The sequence below is a fragment of the Sinocyclocheilus rhinocerous genome, unplaced genomic scaffold (assembly GCF_001515625.1).
Source record: "Sinocyclocheilus rhinocerous isolate Xijiao unplaced genomic scaffold, SAMN03320098_v1.1 scaffold1449, whole genome shotgun sequence".
NCBI lineage: Eukaryota > Metazoa > Chordata > Actinopteri > Cypriniformes > Cyprinidae > Sinocyclocheilus > Sinocyclocheilus rhinocerous.
The window spans coordinates 351,963-371,256 of NW_015664992.1; the positions used below are offsets into that span (position 1 = coordinate 351,963).

General features: G+C 36.2%; 1 protein-coding gene across 1 annotated transcript in view; it reads right to left on the reverse strand.

Annotated features, from left to right (window-relative positions):
- The window catches only part of lrp1aa (low density lipoprotein receptor-related protein 1Aa), a 200,204-nt gene that overhangs the window by 163,853 nt on the left and 17,057 nt on the right, over positions 1-19,294 (reverse strand). The window contains exons 2-3 of the mRNA XM_016541471.1: positions 12,714-12,836; positions 2,978-3,115 (exon numbers count right to left, since the gene is read on the reverse strand). Of these exons, the coding sequence (XP_016396957.1) occupies positions 2,978-3,115; positions 12,714-12,836 (261 nt within the window). The remainder of the gene's footprint in view (positions 1-2,977; positions 3,116-12,713; positions 12,837-19,294) is intronic.

The window sequence follows — 19,294 nt, forward strand, 5'->3', positions numbered from 1 at the left end:
CTTCAGAAACCCTTCACCTTCCCCAGCTCCACCTGTATAGATCTGCTACGAGGTGATTCATGTATGCTATATGGGGGTTATTTCATGTATGTTATATTTGCAGCAGCAATATTTCTTAGATGCTCACAGCAGCATGTTGTGGATGTATTGGCAGTAGCAAGTCTCTGTACTTGCTCTGCCGCAGCAGCAGCACCGCAGATCTATTCTGCCAAGACCAAATACATTAACATTGTCATGTACATTACCATAGTGTTGTCATGACAGAACTACAGTTTACAAAGCTACTCATAATGTAGAAACAATATGAAATTATATTAGCAATCCATTTTATTAGGTCATGAAAATTGGCCATCACATACTAGAGTTTGCAATTGTGCAGGACTTTAAAGACATAAGTGCATACTGAGAAATGCAACTGTTGTCATTCTAAATTATCTATTAATATTAATACTTATTCACACAGAAGGTGATTACTGAGATGTGTGTGTGCATTACAATACAATACAACAATACAAATTTTATTTCTATAGCACATTTAAAACAACTGCCATTGACCAAAGTGCTTTCCAGCATCATTACGTACAGCCACACAAACATTACAAGGGCTAGATTGTCTGCACTCATCTCTCAATTCATGCTCCTGAAACACCATACAAATACACGCCTGTGTGTTTATGTCCAGACAGGTTTGTGTCACCTCACTATAGCTTACCCACTAGTGCCTAAAGAGAGTGACTACAGCTATGTGTGTGCATATGGGGGTGAAGCTAAAATAGATAAAAGGTAAATCAAGGTTAATCGCATATGAAAACCCATTAAGAATTTTCCTTTCCTTGTATACACTATTTGAACTACATTTCTGTCATGACAACTCTCGGAAGGGTTTAGCATGGTAATGTACATGACAATGTTAATGTATTTGGTCTTGGCGGAATAGATCTGCTACACTGCTGCTGCAGCAGAGCAAGTACCGAGACTTGCTACTGCCAATACATCCACAACATGCTGCTGTGAGCATGTAAGAAATACTGCTGCTGCGCATACAACTCATATGAAATAAACCCCATATAGCGTACATGAATTACCTCGTAGCAGATCTATATACAGGTGGAGCTGGGGAAAGGGGAGGGTTTCTGAAGCAAGCTGCACTGCTACGGCAAGCTCTAGTCATATAAAGTGGTGTGAAAAAGTGTTGGCCCCCTTCCTGATTTCTTATTTTTTTGCATGTTTGTCACACTTTAATGTTTCAGATCATCAAAAAATTTAAAGGGGTCATATGATGCGATTTCAAGTTTTCCTTTCTCTTTGGAGTGTTACAAGCTGATTGTGTATAGATAAGATCCCTGAAGTTGCAAAGACTAAAGTCTCAAAACCAAAGAGATATTCTTTATCAAAGTTAAGATTTGGTCTTGGCGGAATAGATCTGCTACACTGCTGCTGCAGCAGAGCAAGTACCGAGACTTGCTACTGCCAATACATCCACAACATGCTGCTGTGAGCATGTAAGAAATACTGCTGCTGCGCATACAACTCATATGAAATAACCCCCATATAGCGTACATGAATTACCTCGTAGCAGATCTATATACAGGTGGAGCTGGGGAAAGGGGATGGTTTCTGAAGCAAGCTGCACTGCTACGGCAAGCTCTAGTCATATACAGGAGAGAACCAATCAGCTGTGCCATGTGATAATGATGTCATTACGTCAGATTGAGTTAGACCTATCGGACTGCGCCATCAGAGTTTCATGCCAGAACTCTGTATTGAGGTCAGATCTTAAAAATGTACAACTACTGCATATAAAATGTCATAAAACATTGTACATTTTGGGGGGAAATCAGCAGATTTGTATTTGTTTGTTTATTTATTTTGGATTGTGATCACACAGTTTCCAGTAAATGTGGATCAGTCTTGTGGATCACTCCTTTGGCCGTTCCTCCTTACTCCTTCACTAGCGGAATTTTCTCAGATAACAAAGCATTCATAGTTTCATCAATGATGGCAATCTGTCCTGGTCCAGAGGCAGGAAAGCAAATAATTAAACAAACCAAATAATTATACCGCCATCCCTGTGCTTTACAGTTGGGATGCGGTTGCTGTTATTGAATGTGGCGTGTTGGTTTTGCCAAATGTAATTTTTCTTAACCAAACTGTTTTACTTTGGACTCATCCACTAACAAATCAATACTTCCAGTAGTTTTCTGGCTTATCCTTGTGGTATTTGGCAATTTTTAGACAGGCAATAGTATTCTTCTTGGAGGGAAGTGGCTTCCTCCTTACTGGAGTATCCTGCTGTGCACATCATTCATGTTCAGTGTTTGTCTGAATCCAATGCAAGAGACGCCTGTAGATCCTTGTTACCCTGAAGTTCTTTGTGATCTTCTGGAATATTATAACATTACCTTTTCAACGTAATTACGTATTACGTGGAGTCATGGACACGCATCGCAGAGCAGTGCAAGGCGCACATTTTTGTTTATAAAGCATATACTTTTTTTTTTTTTTTAGAAAATGACCGATCGTTTAGCTAGATAAGACCCTTATTCCTCGTCTGGTATCGTGTAGAGCCCTTTGAAGCTGCACTGAAACTGTAATTTTGACCTTCAACCGTTTGGTAGCCGTTGAAGTCCACTATAAGGAGAATAATCCTGGAATGTTTTCATCAAAAACCTTAATTTCTTTTCGACTGAAGAAAGAAAGACGTAAACATCTTGGATGACCTGGGGGTGAGTAAATTATCAGGAAATTTTTATTTGAAAGTGAACTAATCCTTTAAAGTACAATTTTTGCTGTTTGGCCAATGGTTTATTTCCATGGAAATTTGAACTTTGAAGTTCAACTAGTATCTGTTTCAGGCCCCAAGCTATATTTTCCACAGAAAGATTGATATTATTAATACTAGTAATATTTATATACAGTATAGCATATAGCAATTATATATAGCGATTTATAACCAAGCAATGTTTGTCGTCATTACCTCTGCAGTGCGCCCCCTCGTCTCCTCCATCAGTGCAGTCGGGGACGCCGTTACACAGCTTGCTCATGTGAACACACAAGTCTGATCCCAGACACTGATGTTCATTAGGAGGACACCGCGACACACGGTTATGAGGACCTGAGAGAGAGAGCAGATAACAAAAGCATAAAGATGATGATACTACAAAAGCATCCTACTTTAGATTGCATCAAAACCTCAAGGTGATATGCTGAAATGGCTCAATAGCATTATGTGCCACATGTTAACCCTGGAACAAGAATTCATATGTTTAAAGTGTAGGGAAGATATTTTGAAGGAATACTACAATTTACTGGCATCTGTTATTTTAGAAACTGTTTCCTGTAACAATCTGAAAAATACTTCTTTTTTAACCTCATATAACAGATGCATCATTTTCTTTCTTGCTTTCAAACACGGTTGGTTAAATATCCCAGTTTATGGTTTTATTATGACTGTGTCCATAAGTGTGCGGTCAAGTGTTTGTCTCTGAGTCACTGGATGAGTTGTATTTGTGTGTCTGGGCTCTCGTCCGCTCTGGAGTGGACAGAACGCTGGGCGTGGAGTGAAAACGGACCAAAAGTCCCCAAATTATTGACCAGAAATGAGCGAACGTGTTATTGCAGAAAGATGATGCAACACAGCAGAGTTTTAAAACAATAAATGTTCCATGAATGTCTAGTTTACAGATGAGATCATGAATACAGTGCCAGTACAAACACATATCAGCAGTGCTGTATTTAGTACGCTATGACACAGGTTTTTAAGAAGCGTGTGGGAGAGGATGTGTACGGTCTTCTGTCAAAATACATTCTCAAATCCCAGTTTCAGTCTTCTATATTGACATTGGGTCTTTGGCACTTTCAGAATATTTCTATTCTTATATATTTTATTCTCATATTTTACATCTTTCACACAAACAGCAAATTCTAGCAATTTCAGAGCATAACTAGAGAAAAAAATATTCTTCTTCATGATGTGTGTAAATATAATTAAAACAATAATAATTAATAGCAAATGAATGGGAAAAGTTCTTTAGAACACGTCATTTGCCAAATTGCCTCTTTTTTTTTCAAAAAAGCCACTGAAAATATACCTTGCAGAACTCAAACGCATCTTCAGTGCCTCCTTCTTCATAATTTAGTTCATACATGTAACACAGAATACATTTGTGCCAGACATGTTTGTTTTTTACTTTACACACTCTCTACTTTACTGTAATTTTAGATGTTTATGGAAAAAAAGCTCACAAAAAAGCCATGTCTTTAGAGCAAGAAGCTTTGAATGATATTACAAAATAGTTTGAAACCTTAAAACCTGCAGCTGTTCTGGGACATTTGAAAGCCTAGCTTTGGCACTGTTGCTCTCCCAGGGGTCCTGTAAGCGTGAGGGATTGTGGACACCTTCCACAGGAGTGTGCTGAGACCATAAGCCTCTTGTAATATTATGATCACATGTGGCGTTCCAGAGGATCCGGAGGTGGAAACTCTCGTCGAAGGGTCAGAAAACCTCAGCCACATGGAAAACTCTGGAATAAGACCCAGCACATGGGGAACGTGACCTGGGGCCCCTGTGACAAGACCACATGCCAGTCAGACAAATGAGGCAAAGAGTGAGATTTTGAAATATAAAGACAGAATATGGAGCGCACTAGTGCAGTTTTCACATGCTGACAGCTAGTTTATTTCTCTCATTTATAGGTAACAGATGCTCGAGTAAAACTCAAACCAGGTAAAACAATTTAGGGCAAGGGTCAAATATTGAGTGAAGGCAGATTTGAACTGAAAGGCTGAACTGTGTTCTAATACCAGAGGTATTTGTATTAAATATCAGGCTGTCACATGTGTTTTGTAATTTTGTATCCATCTTATTCCTGACGAGCCTACTGCGTTTTGAATTATGGGTGACACTTCCGGTTTGGGGAACTAACACACAGAACGAATCATTTCAAATCATAAGGTTGCCCTACAAATAAAACGTATCCGTCTGTTTGACTGAATGAGCTGCTGTCGATTTTCCTTCATGTTTAATTTTCAGCCATCAAGAGAATAACGTAACGCTTGATGTTTTAACTAGACATGTTATAACAAGAATATCTATGGCTAGAGCTCTTTTCAGTCGCTGCATTCTTTTCCTCATGATTATTTTCTTTTTTTCCCCTTTGCATTCCGCTGGAATAGTATCAAAAGACAACATATACTGCACATATGTGGTCTGTTCTCCCAATTTAATTTACGATATATCCCATTAATAATTCACTGGAATGCACAAAGAATCTCTTGTTTTTCTCCTCAAATCCTCACGTCTCCTTCCAGGTTTGTTTTCATAAGAAAATACAAGTTATTATCTGTCAAAATGACAGAAATCACTTTGGAATAGTATATGTGACCCTGGACCACAAAACCAGTCTTAAGTGTCAATTTTTCACAATTGAGATTTATACCTCATCTGAAAGCTAATGTATGTTCTCTGTGCATTCCAGCAGAGTACTAAATGATGGAAGCATATATATGTAAAAAACAAACAAACAAAAAAAACAATAAAGAACCCAGAATTGAGCCTTGGGGGACTCCACAAGATATCACATGACATGTGTAGGTATGTGTACCTAGAGCAACATACAGTAATAACCCCAGTAGCTTAAATCAGATGGACTGGACCTGATAGGTCAGAACTGTTCTGCAGTCAGTCAAGGAATATTTTATATCCCACTTTAGTAATGATTGTAAATAGGCATAAAGAGGCAATATTGTGAAAGTAGACATTGATGTGTTGCTGTGGTGGCAGTCATATGCTAATAGGTTTCACAGTGATGTCACAATATGGAGGAAGCAGAGTGCAAGTCATATTTGTAATTTGGTTTAAAAAAATACTCCTTTTGAGTACTAAAACTTACTGTATCATGCAAAATTTAATTTTGAATTCAAATGAATTCAAGTTCTTCATCTTAGAACAAAATCTACAGTTACAGTAAATGATCAGGTACTGCATGATTAAAAGCAAGGGATGAAGAAATACCAATAACAGAACCGAGACAGATCAGGTTAAATACCCTGTGGAAAAAAATAATCCACCTGTTTAATTAGGCATTACTGATTTGAAGCAGATTTACCACCTCTTACAAAGACTACAGCTGACACTCTTTGTGCTAGAGGGAGAAAATCATTCATTCTGCATTTTAATAGCACAGATATTGAACTCTTCAATGCACAATGAGTCCGCCAACCAAGTAGGTGTATAAATGATTAAACATTTTGTAGAATTTAACCTCTAAAGCTAAACACATAGCTGATATTTTATGCTCGGTTCATTTTTCCAGCTGTCAGATGTTAAACAACAGACTCTTCTCATCTCAGCACAGCAGGTCAGAGCTCCACTGTGAGATCAGAGCTCAGACCTTCAACCCTCTCAACGTGAGACAGATCTAAATGACTTTTGCACACACATGTTACAGCCATAGGCTGCTCACAACTCTGGGATGAAGCGAGGTTTAGTTGAAGGTACAGTGCGAGGTATTGCATCTAAGAGCTCTTTTTTTGTTCTATCTCTTCATTTTATATTATTTAATTAAATGCAGTTGGAATTTTAGTTTAGTAATAATAATAATAATAATAATTATTATTATTAATTATATAATAATAATAATTATTATTATTAATTATATAATAATAATAATTATTATTATTAATTATATAATAATAATAATTATTATTATTAATTATATAATAATAATAATTATTATTATTATTAATAATAATTATATAATAATTATTATTATTATTATTATTATTATACTTCAAAATTATATAAAGGTTAACCAGAGGAACCATCATTTCAACTAAAGAGTTATTGTTGCCAATTGGATTCAAAATGCTTTAAAAAAAGATAAAATACAGGGGAGGGGGGTCCTTTTTAACTGTTTGTTTGTTTTTGCTAAATTATATTCTCACTTTTAAATGATCTCTTTCTTAGTACTTTACAGGTGAAATGTGCTACAAGCCAGAGGTAAGAAATGGGTATACAGGCACAGTCTTTAAGTACCTGACCAAACTAAAAGTACATTAAAATCATGATGATATTCATGATGTCATTTCATTTTATAAAACCAATATGGAATATATTGAAAAAGTATTCAATATATGGCTGAGACCCATTGCATATGTTTCTGCTTTTGTGAAAACTGACAATATTGATCTCTAACACACTTTTGAGTGAGACCTCAATTAAGATCTCTTCTCTAGTAGATAGATGAGTGGATAGATACATAGATGAGTAGAAAGATATTCCCATAACAAACAAACATATTGCATGTTTTAATATATACAGTACACATTTGACATTTGATGATAAAGGGATGATAATTACTTTCTTCCTAAAGGCAGTGAATCTTGCTGAAGCTCAGGATTGGTGTTACAAAGCTGTCTATTGTGTTGCAGTGGTCCACAGAGGACGGCCACAGCAGCTGCAGCGGGCACAGCGACAGACTTCACTGCTAGCCGTGGCCACTTTCACAAAAGACACAGTGAAATCCAGCCACGTAAATAAATAAACCTCTTTCATGGGGCAGATCTTCAATGATCTGAGGCATCTGCACTGATGGATCCACAAACAGAGCACGTTTCCACACACATCCTAGTTAAGCATGATATAGGTGATATTTTCTGTTTAAATTCTATCAGCATCTATATTCATAGTGTTAGTCTAAATTAGACTTTCTGCAAAATAACATTCGAAGGACGTCTGAGCTGCTGTTTCCCCAATAACGAAAGCATGAAAAAGTATAAAAAACCTCAAATGCATGTGCATGAAGACACGTTGCACTTTTGAAAATTAAGGTTCTTTAATGGCATCTGTGATTCAGTGAAGAACCTTTAATATCCATGGTACCTTTTCACTTAAAGTGTGAACAAAATGGTTCTTGCTGCAAAAAGTAGTGTGCTGTGATGTGACACATGTTCGAATATATGCCTTTGTGAATCAGATTTGTATGGTGGCCGAGAAGTGAAAAGCAAATCACAATTCTGAAAACAAAATAACAAATTACAAACGCAAATGCAAGTCTAAAAAACAAAATAACAATTCAGAAAGCACAACAACAATTCAGAAAACATTATAACAAGTCAGATGTTATTTTGTTTTCGAATTTGTCATTGTGTTTTCTGACTTGTTATAATGTTTTCTGAATTGTTGTTGTGTTTTTTAGACTTGCATTTGCGTTTGTAATTTGTTATTTTGTTTTCAGAATTGTGATTTGTTTTGCACTTCTCGGCCACCGTAGATTTGAGCGGTACAGCGAAGGGTAGTATTTCCAGTGAATTACAGTTAAAACTCTGCTCTTTCTGTGGCTTCCGAAGACTTCCGAATGTGCTTCCGCATATTCTACGCCCATGGTAACTAATCACTAAACATGTTTATTGTATAGAAAAGAGCAGCTCAGAGATTCTTCAAAACATCTTTTGCATTCAATGGCACAAGAAATTCCTATTAGTTTGGAATAAGGTTGAGTAAACGATGACAGAATTTTCATCCTTTTCAGAGCAGCGGAACATTTTACTAAAGCAGCGAGTAAGACGTCACATCGGCTCACAAAGTATTAAGAAAAGACTGCCTAATTTTAATGCAAAGAGCGTAATGGAGTCAATACCCTGTAGCGCAGCAAAAATAAAGAATGCTGAAGACTAGGTTGTCAGTTGTCTATGTGTGTTGAGAGAGGAAAAGCGAGAGAGAGAGAGAACTTTTGTGCTGAGAAAAGCAGGTCATGAAAAAACAGCAGTTTTCCTCCATTCCTCTGGACGGGGTTTTAATGACTTCCAGACTGAAGGCAGCTCAGCCTCTGTTTCTCCTCTCCTCCTCTTATGGAGCGGATTCAGTCTCTGCGAACTGCTTGTACTTCAGCTCTGCTCTTACCCAACACTTCTGCAAGCCACGCCAGCTCTTTAGAGAAAGATAAATTATTTCAAAGCATGTAATTGGTTGTGACGAAGGACTACAAACATTCCTTAAGTCCTAATGCTGCCTCATGAACTGCACCATTGTTTTCCAGGGCCAGATTTCAAGTAGCGAGTTAATTCTAATTACGTTGGTCCCCTTCCCCCGCTCGCCCCATGATAAACTGACGGCACACTATTTGCTTAACACATTTCTATTAGGCGGCCCTGCCAGAAAGGGTGTGAATGGAAAGATACTTCACACTCGCGTACTTCGCACGCTGAGAGTCGAAAACTTTCAACCCGACCTGAGAGTAGAAGCTGTTGTTAAATTGATCTTCGCTTTCTCTCATTCAAACGAATGTAAATCTGGCGCAGTTCTAGGTGACATATTTTTCAATAGTTATATGAGTCCTGCAGGGATGACATATTTAAGCCAAAACCTGGAAACCCGAGTTTGCAATGTCGCACTTCCAGCTCCATTGTCCCAAAGTCAATGTTTTTTTTTTTTATGGAATTTTGGTAAATCGCCCAAAATTAGGTTTGTGATTCACACAAGCTCAAGATATGTTCACGTTTTATTCTACAACGTAAAATACATCAGCAATACCGCTCTGTGATGTCTTTAACGCTTCTACTTTTCTTGAAAAAGTGTCTAAATGGTACTACAGAGCCATGTCATCATGGCAAAAGAGGTAAACTCATCTACTCACTAGCCGCTTTCACAGCCTCGTGTTTATAACAGGGGTTAAAGCAAAAAAAAAAAATCCTGAGCCTGAACTTTTTTCCGGGGGTTGGGGGTTGCGGGGGTGGACACATACACAGGGTTATTTGGCAACAAAAAAAAAAGAACATTATTTGAAAATGATTTTCCTTGAAACTAACTAGTAACATATTTGCCCTTGCCATTAGCCCTTGACAGGATCAGACTACAGATTATGGAGGGATATTTGAGCAATACCAGGAAAGGTTACTCACTATAATGCAAACACATGTAACATTTAGGATGCTTTTGATATCAAGTTTTGCTGGTTAGATTTGTCCTTGACAGCAAAATGAATTTCCAGGACTTTCAAGGACTTTTCAAGGACTACTCTTTTGGTTTTCACGGACTAAAATCAGATCTCACTTATCAAAAAAATATTGTTATTGTCTTTCAAATTCTAATATATAAACTAATAAAACAAATGGTACAAATAAAGTGCAGCACATGTAATTACAAAAAATAGAACAATGCAGTTATATTTTGAAAATCTAGGGCTTAACTAACAATTATTTTGCTAATCAAGTAATCTACTGATTATTTTGACAAGTATGTTTTAGTAATACAAATAGAACTAAGTGCTTTTCTATATAAATATGGCTCTAGATGGAAATCTTTGACCATTGCACCTCGCAGCTTTTTCAGAATGTGTCGCGCTCATCAGCTGCGACTCTTGTGACAGTTGGATACTAGCTATTACTCATGTTTATGGGAACAAAAATGTCTGATTATCTAGTAACGTTAGTTTGGCTGAGAGTGAAAGCTGTGTTCCTCTCATACACTGGTAGGCGAACTCATTAACTCGAACGTGATATCAACAAGTTTTTTTTTAATGTAGAAGGACTATCTTATTTTCCCGCAGCTAAACGCCACATGCCGGAGATCTGGCACGATGCCGGAGAACTTTAAGCCCTGTTATAATCGAGCCCTTCAAAACTATTCTACTCAAACTTTCAGGGAAAATGTGACCATGGTGTAGTTCATTTCTAGCCTATGTTTAGCTTTTTACTTCTGCTGACAGTATTTAGGCCTCAAAATGTGTTAATTTGTGAAGATTATCATGATGAACGGAACATGTAAGAATCTTAAACTTTTGTTTGTCACAGAGCATATTTTCTGCAATTATCCAAAAGTCAATGGAAAAATCTATGGGGTTTTTGTCAAGGGAACCAGGGTGATGCTGACTTACATGTTCGCTTACAAAAAAAAAAAAAAACACCATCACCTCAGCGCTCCACTGTTGACTATTCTGACCAAAAAGTGCATTAACACAGGCATCATTAATGGTGAAAAAGCATGTTTCCAAAATTGAAAGCTCTCAAACAATGACACCAGACAATATTTTGTAAGCAAATAAGGGAGTGAAAGTGTTTACATGCTGTATAGCAATTGTACCTTTAAAGCATGTTTAATTTGGTAATGACACCTGAGATCGTATTCTCCATTAACACAGCAAAAATATAATCTGGTTTTAGTGTATTATTATCTAATATATAAGGACTCAAAATACTATCAACTCAATTATATATGTTGGAAAAAGCAATGATATTCTTGTCAGACTGGGAAAAACTAGTTGGAGTGGGTACGTAGATAAATAGAAAGAGGTTGTCCATTAACTGAAGGCATTTTGATGGGTTGTTTATGACAGCGATATAAATTTGTTGTGTTGCACCAAATATAGGTTATAGGAAAACAGGTCTAGTACTCGCAGTGTCCTCTTGATAGCGTAAACAGATATCAACAAGGCCACATTAAGTCAATGTCATTGGAACTGATCAGACTAAACAAGAAGAGCGAAAGAACGTGCGTTTCAGGTCAAAGTCATCTGGGAAACAGAGTGACCACTCAAAGAAACCAAACAGTGATAGCTCCAATCAGAAACACGTAACAGCTGCACACAGCCTGTGGTGGGACATAACCACGCTCAGATTCCATTAAAATCTTCATCTCAAACCACTATATTTATATATATATATATATATATATATATATAAATGGCTAAGAGGTCCAACAGATGCATTTATTAATGACAATATAGTTTGAGACTAGGGCTGCACAATAAATCGAAATGGAATCGAGATCGCGATTCGACAGAAGCTGCGAACGTGATGATGATTTACTGCTGATTACAGAACCGGCATTACTATCAAAATGCGCATGACAATCACATTCGATTAATCGTGCAGCCCTATTTGAGACCAAAAAAATATTTAGTTTTTTTTATTTATTAAATGTTGACATAATTTGTGTAAAAAGAAATGGTGAAAGCTTGTTTTTAAAAATCATGTAAATATAAATAGACTTTGCACATGTTTTTGTAATGGAAAACAACTAATCGCAGTTCAGGCATTCTGCCTTTTATTTTATTTTATTTATTTTTTTGCCTCAGCACCATGTCGGCGTTTTAGCCCAGATACTTTTGTCTGAATATATATATATATTTTTATTTTATTTATTTTTTTCAGGGATTCTCATAAGACAAGTCAACAAACAATTACATGTTGGATCAAATTACCTAAAAATTCAAATTTTTTTGTCATGGTATGCAGTGACTGCATGCATCAGGAAAATGTTGCAGTGCATAGAGCAGGTGCTCAAGTGCTGTGGTGGGTTTTGTTGCTTTTTAGTGTTTTTGTGGAACAAAATAAATCTAAAGGGCCTTCCAGAGCAACATCTAAAATCTAAAAACCAAATCCATCCATCCATTTTCCAAAGTCCAACACCCTGGATGGATAAGACATAGACATACATACTCACACACCTATTGACAGTCTCCAGTTTACTGTCTTTGGATCATAGAAGAAACCAAAGCACAGAGAGCAAACTCATAAGGCCTCCAGCTGGGAATCAAACCGAGGACATTTTCTAGGAAAATCTGGTGCTACAGAAAGAAATGCAGACCTGCAGTGATTACCTGTACGTACTGCAACAATTATTTGCAGGCCCTGTGAGACTATCAGTGTACTCAAGGTTTAAAATGCAAATAAAACCCGAAAGCAGCTGATGGCAGAGAAACAGTGATACATACAGACATCTGGGGCCTCGTCCGATCCGTCCGGGCAGTCCTTCTCCCCGTCACACCGCCAACCTTTTGAGATACACGTCACCTGATCCCTGCAAACAAACTGCTTGGGGCTGCAGGTTTTTGGAGCTACAAAAAAAGAAGAGGCAAAACAAATAATGAGTGCATTCAGCTATTAGCACCTCAAACGAAAGCATATTTTAACAGAAATCAAACAGCCCATTAGAATGTTTGTGGTCTGGCCAGGGTTTGGCAGTGTACGAGGACGCCAAGCACTGTTAGTTTACCGCTAGTTACTGATGTGTGTTTCAAAACAAGATAATCTGCACGCCAGACTGTTTTTCCCCCAGCCTGACCATTTCCCTTACAAGGCCGATGTCTGACTTCTATTCTGGTCCAATACGGTTCAAAATAAGCAACAAACTCTACTCTACTCTTAACAAAAGTCAATCAAATGTATCAACCATTTATCAATTCACTAATAGAATGAATCCCAGTGTGATTTCAGAATTCGACATTACCGTATAAGTAAATGACTTTTCTAGTCTGTGACTAGACTGTTTTCTCTCTTTTAATATATTGGGATTTTTTTTTCCTCAGATTTAAATGAAATATGTGACCCTGGAACACAAAAGCAGTCTTAAGTCGCTGGGGTATATTTGTAGCAATAGCCAAAAAAACATTGTATGGGTCAAAATTACAGATTTTTCTTTTATGCCAAAAATCATTAGGATATTAAGTAAAGATCATGTTCCATGAAGATATTTTGTAAATGTCCTACCGTAAATATATCAAAACTTAATTTTTGATTAGTAATATGCATTGCTAAGAACTTCATTTGGACAACTTTAAAGTCGATTTTCTCAATATTTAGATTTTTTTTGCACCCTCAGATTCCAGATTTTCAAATAGTTGTATCTCAGCCAAATATTGTCCTATCCTAACAAACCACACATCAATGGAAAGCTATTTATTCAGCTTTGAGATGGTGTATAAATCTCAATATCAAAAAATTGACCCTTATGACTGCTTTTGTGGTCCAGGGTCACATATGTCAAGCACTGACATTATACTGTAAATAACGATTCATCTCAGAGTTGGTTGGTCTGGTTCAAGGTTTAGTACACTTTACTGAAGAAATGTCTGAAATGCCTAATGGAGAAAACAAATGGAAAAAGAGTATTTCCAGAAGCCAAGCCACTGGAAAAGGAGGCAGTCTGTGTCGAGCAGTTTCCCGCTCTTCTCCTGACTGTACACGTTTGCAGTCAGACCCGCGCGCTTCCACACATCCAGGTCAGTATTCCCACACCAGTGCCAGTGATGCAACGAGTCTACAGGCCATCAAAGGACATCTTGTTCTGGTTTGGCTGCAATAAGGAGCAAAAAATGTGACTGCTTTTCACTGGTCGTCTATTTGGAATCAAGTGCGAATTCATTCCAGACCACCTTCTCAAAAGCTCTCTAAAAACCTCCCGTCTGCTATCTGCACCGTACCTCCAGACATAAACAGTAAGGAAAGCAGAGCTGACTATCAACTGCTACTTCCTCCACAACACTGAGCTTCCCATCTGCAGGAAAAGAGGTGGAAGCTCAAAAGATGTGCAGAGATATTTTTTTCTACATTATACATCGCACTGTCAAAGTATTTTTTAAAGCTGTAAATAAAACAAAGATTATTGGAGACAAGAAAATACTATTTCAGTCTTTCTGCTTCAAAATTTCACGTTCATTTCAATGTGTTCCTTGCCGTAAGCAATTTTCACTCAGAAATTGCTCGTAAATTTCACACATAATTACAAGGAACGGCAAAATGAAATGTGAATTTTCAAGTAGAAAAACATAAACAGTATACTTCAGTAATCTTTATTTCATAAATCTCTGAAAAATCATTTTAACACTGGTGAATGTTTACGCCAAGGGTTCTAATGAATGATATTACATAAAATGTATAATACGCTGACAAAAAAAAATGCAACAACTTATAGTACAAAAATGTTTCAAAAATGTTAGTGGCTGGAAATTAAAATGAACCCACACAGTTTTAAACACTGAAAGTTCCCAGAAGTCTGTTTCTCTTTAAGGTGACCACGCACACAGTGTTTATTTATTTTTTATACCGTATATATTTTTCTTAAACAAGCTTGACTATTGGTTATTTCAGAGCATTCCAGGACTGCAAAGACATGAAGGGCGTCTTTATGAGGCTTTCTGACAGTGAGGAAAAAGTGCAGACATTGTACACTACCGCAAAACTACGGTAGACGACTGTTGTGATCAAGACTATTATTATTCAGAGTTCTGACTCAGCTGAGAATTCTCGACTCTTTTAACACCATCGATGGATTTTCTGTTCTTCTGGTTAATTTTACCTCAGTGACATTAACATTCTTTAAACATGCTAACTGCGATACTTGGCTCCTCACACTGAGCCGAGAGAAGTGTGCGTACGCAGTGCTAAAGTGAAGTGCAGCTGTAACGGCAGTGGAGTAAATGAGAGCATGAGAGAATTATTATTATTATTATTTGCTGTATGCATACTTTTTTTTTTTCTAATATAGGGATGACATGTCTCGGGCTTCAAGTCTTCAGTATTCTGAGGTTAAAGAAACAATAGCAAGTTAATATGGTAGAACTCAAGCAAAGAGTAGATGGAAATATAACAGAGCTCTAACTGCCGCGCAATATAAAGATTGAATTAAGCTAAGCGATCCCATTAACTTTAATCACAGACATTCATCATAGAAAAAAAAACTGTTTTTTTTCTTAAAGATGAGCAATGATTGGCTCGTCTGGAGTCTGTAAAGTAGGTGAACAGTCAATAATACTGTGAGTAATAGGCTGTAGTTTGCAGACGGTATGCGACTGTAATTACATTGCGAATATAGAAAATTGGATCAGAGCAAAGGAAAAGAACAATGAAGAGAAGATAAAGAAGGTAAGAAGGGAACAAATGGAGCACGGCACAGGAGAATGTCACACATGCTATCAATCAGGGCTGTGATTGTCTTTTAAATACAGCTTAATTCCTGATTTTAAACTGAGGTAGCAATCAGGATGCAGAATCGCAATTCAAATGATATAAAGAATTAATGAGTCCTGCAATTCAAAGATATTCACTTAACTGCTATGTGTGTAATTTTAATTAGAAAAAAAGTGCAACTTTAATGCATGTTTCCAGTCTTACAGGATATGAGGCTTTATAATCTCTAATCAAAACACCTATATAATGTACAAAAAATATTAAAACTGCTGTTTTAGTTAAATTAGGGTGTTTCTTCGTTTTATTAGTTCTTTTTTGGTGTACACTGTAAAAAATGACCGTGAATTTAATGGTAAAAGACTGTAAAAATGCTACAGTAAAAACCTGTTAAATGGTTAACGGTAAATTCCCCTACTATAAACGGTGAAAAACTGTATTGGACATTACATGTATTGGACATTAATTTTATGCTAGTATACCGTTTTTGGAAGTGAAAAAAAACGTATAATTTACAGTGAATAACCGCAAATTGACATTCCCAGAATTCCCTGCGTTACATTTCAAATTTGATGTTTTTTTGTTGAAATAACAGTTTCTTCTTAGTTTTTTCTTATCAGTTTTGTACATTAGGGTTGTATGTTACACATAATGTTGTTAAATTAATGTTTATTGCATTATTTCAGTTTCATGTGTGTTACCATGATGGTGTTTAGCGTTTGTGTGAATGACACTGTGCACCTTCTATACATGTTATTATTTAAAAGCTGCTTGTGATGGGCTTTGGTTCATCATGTGACTTTCTCATCACCACCTGCATTTGGTGGTTATCAGTGTATTACAAAGGTACAAAACAGATTTCAGTACTTCAATAAGGTTGGTATATATATAACATTATATCAGTTAATGACATTACGGTATTTAACTGCAAATTTAAGTTAAAACCGTACAACCTAAAACGTTGCTACCGTATTTTTTACGGTAAAATTCCGGCAACCATAGCTGCCGTTTTTTTACAGTAAATTTTATGGATTTTTTTTACAGTGTAGTGTAAATGCACATGTACACAAAAGTTTGATTCTGTTGCCATAACCTAAAACATTTAACATTGAACCCATGTGTTACTAATCAGTCATAATTATAGTTGTAATACGCTATATTATTAGACAAGATTTTGCTCTAATGAACATCTATAAAAAAGTTGGGTTACACTTTATTTTAAGGTGTCCTTGTTACAGTGTAATTATACATTTAAGTACTGAGTAATATTAATTAGCTACATGTACTTGCTATATGATTAGGGTTACATGCATGTACAGTAATTATGCATCATTTGTTGTTATTATAATAGTAAGCACATGTAACATGTGTAACAAGGACACCTTAAAATAAAGTGTCACAAAAAGTTGTTAGTCGGGTACTGAATAATTGTGACACATCCCAGAGAGGATACTTTTTTTTTTTTTTTATATACTGTAGTTTAGTAAATGGTGAATATAGGTCCTCATTGCATTTGTGCTAGATAAATATAACTCATTGTTAGTAACTTACAACTGCCACACTTCTACAGGAGACACCTTTGGTGTGAATTTCCTGCCTGATGAAGACAATGCTAAATTGGAGACAATGTACCAGAAAAATAGAAAAACACTGAGGGCGAAGGAAAGCAATAACTCGACAGAATTACAGGTATGTGCACACACATGTCAGATCCACAGGAGAGTAGTGGCAACTTTGTGGCAAAATTAAATTGAAAAATAAGCAATAATATATTTCTGCGGCTTGAGTAGGTGTGGAAAGCAAACAGTCCCATGCACAGACGGTCATGCCAGAAGGTGCAAACATACTTCTGTTGAAAAAAAATCCCCATTGATACTGAACAGTAAGAGTGGGCGGCGTGACCAAAATCCTTTGACAAGACATGAGTCATTTGAGTCATCAACGGTAACAAAACTGTTCTTTTGCTAGAAATGATGACATAGGAAAATGCTGCAGTATGCTATATTAAAATGATGGGGTTGTAAAGTTTATTTGATTTATTACATTTCTGTAGAATTTGGCGTTAGAAGTTTTAATACCATCACGGAACATAACCTTCAGCTCAAACAGTATGATTTCATCCTTTCCTGTCAGCGATCAGACAACTTTGGACAACTCTATCAGTATTTGCCTGTATTCCCTGTAGTGCGACAGAATAGTCATGATATATTCACAATGATTTTGCTGCCAATATAAAATGTAGTGAGATCTAATGTGCTTTTTATTAGGCTGTTACGTTTCACAGAGACCATTAGATCAGATCCCTATGAAACCGAGCTGTTTTATCTGGCTTTCTCTTTAATCCTAGTCCGTCTGAATGAATCAATTCCATCCTCAGCATGTTCACAGCACATGACATTTTATGTTTAAAATGTTCTAGTAAGTTCCTCTGATAGAAAAAAAGATAAAGCCACTTAAGACCAAATACATAAATATGGAGATATATGCTGTACTTCATGAAAGGGCTGAAAAAATACAGAATGTTTTATTTTATTTTATTTTTCCCAGCGATTGAGGGTAGGGCCTTAGTGGCAAGCTAAGCATATACTTGCATTTTTTTTTCTGACATTATAACAATTTACACTGACTATTAAAATAGTAATAGTCATACTCAAGTAAATGAGGCAACACATTAAACATAAAATACACACTGTTGTGAGCCAAACGTTTTCAACATAGAGGTTTTATCATGAGACTAGTTTGAAAAACTATAATACATGCTACATCTATACTGTAAAAAATGACTGTAAAAATGCTACAGTAAAAACTTGTTAAATGGTTAACGGTAAATTCCCCTACTATATACGGTGAAAACTGTATTGGACATTACATGTATTGGGCATTAATTGTACGGTAGTATACTGTTTTTGGAAGTGAAAAAAAAACGTATAATTTACAGTGAATAACCGTAAATTGACATTCCCAGAATTCCCTGCGTTACATTTCAAATTTGATGTTTTTTTGTTGAAATAACTATGTTTCTTCTTTACTTTTACTTTTAGTCATTTAGCAGATGCTTTTATCCAAAGCTTATCTTCTATCAGTTTTGTATATTAGGGTTGTGTGTTACACCTAATGTTGTTAAATGAATGTTTATTGCATTATTTCAGTTTCACGTGTGTTACCATGATGGTGTTTAGTGTTTGTGTGAATGACACTGTGCACCTTCTATATATGTTATTATTTAAAAGCTGCTTGTGATGGGCTTTGGTTCATCATGTGACTTTCTCATCACCACCTGCATTTGGTGGTTATCAGTGTATTAAAAAGGTACAAAACAGATTTCAGTAATTCAATAAGGTTGGTATATTAACATTATACAGTTAATGAAATTACGGTATTTAACTGTAAATTTAAGTTAAAACCGTAAAACCTAAAACATTGCTACCGTATTTTTTACGGTAAAATTCCGGCAACCACAGCTGCCGGTTTTTTACCGTAAATTTTACGGAATCTTTTTTACAGTAACCTATATATCAATAAATTAAAAATTAATAAGTAAAACATACAAATAATAATATAAAACTATACCAGTGAAAATGATAGTTTAGATCAAATATGAAATGAATTA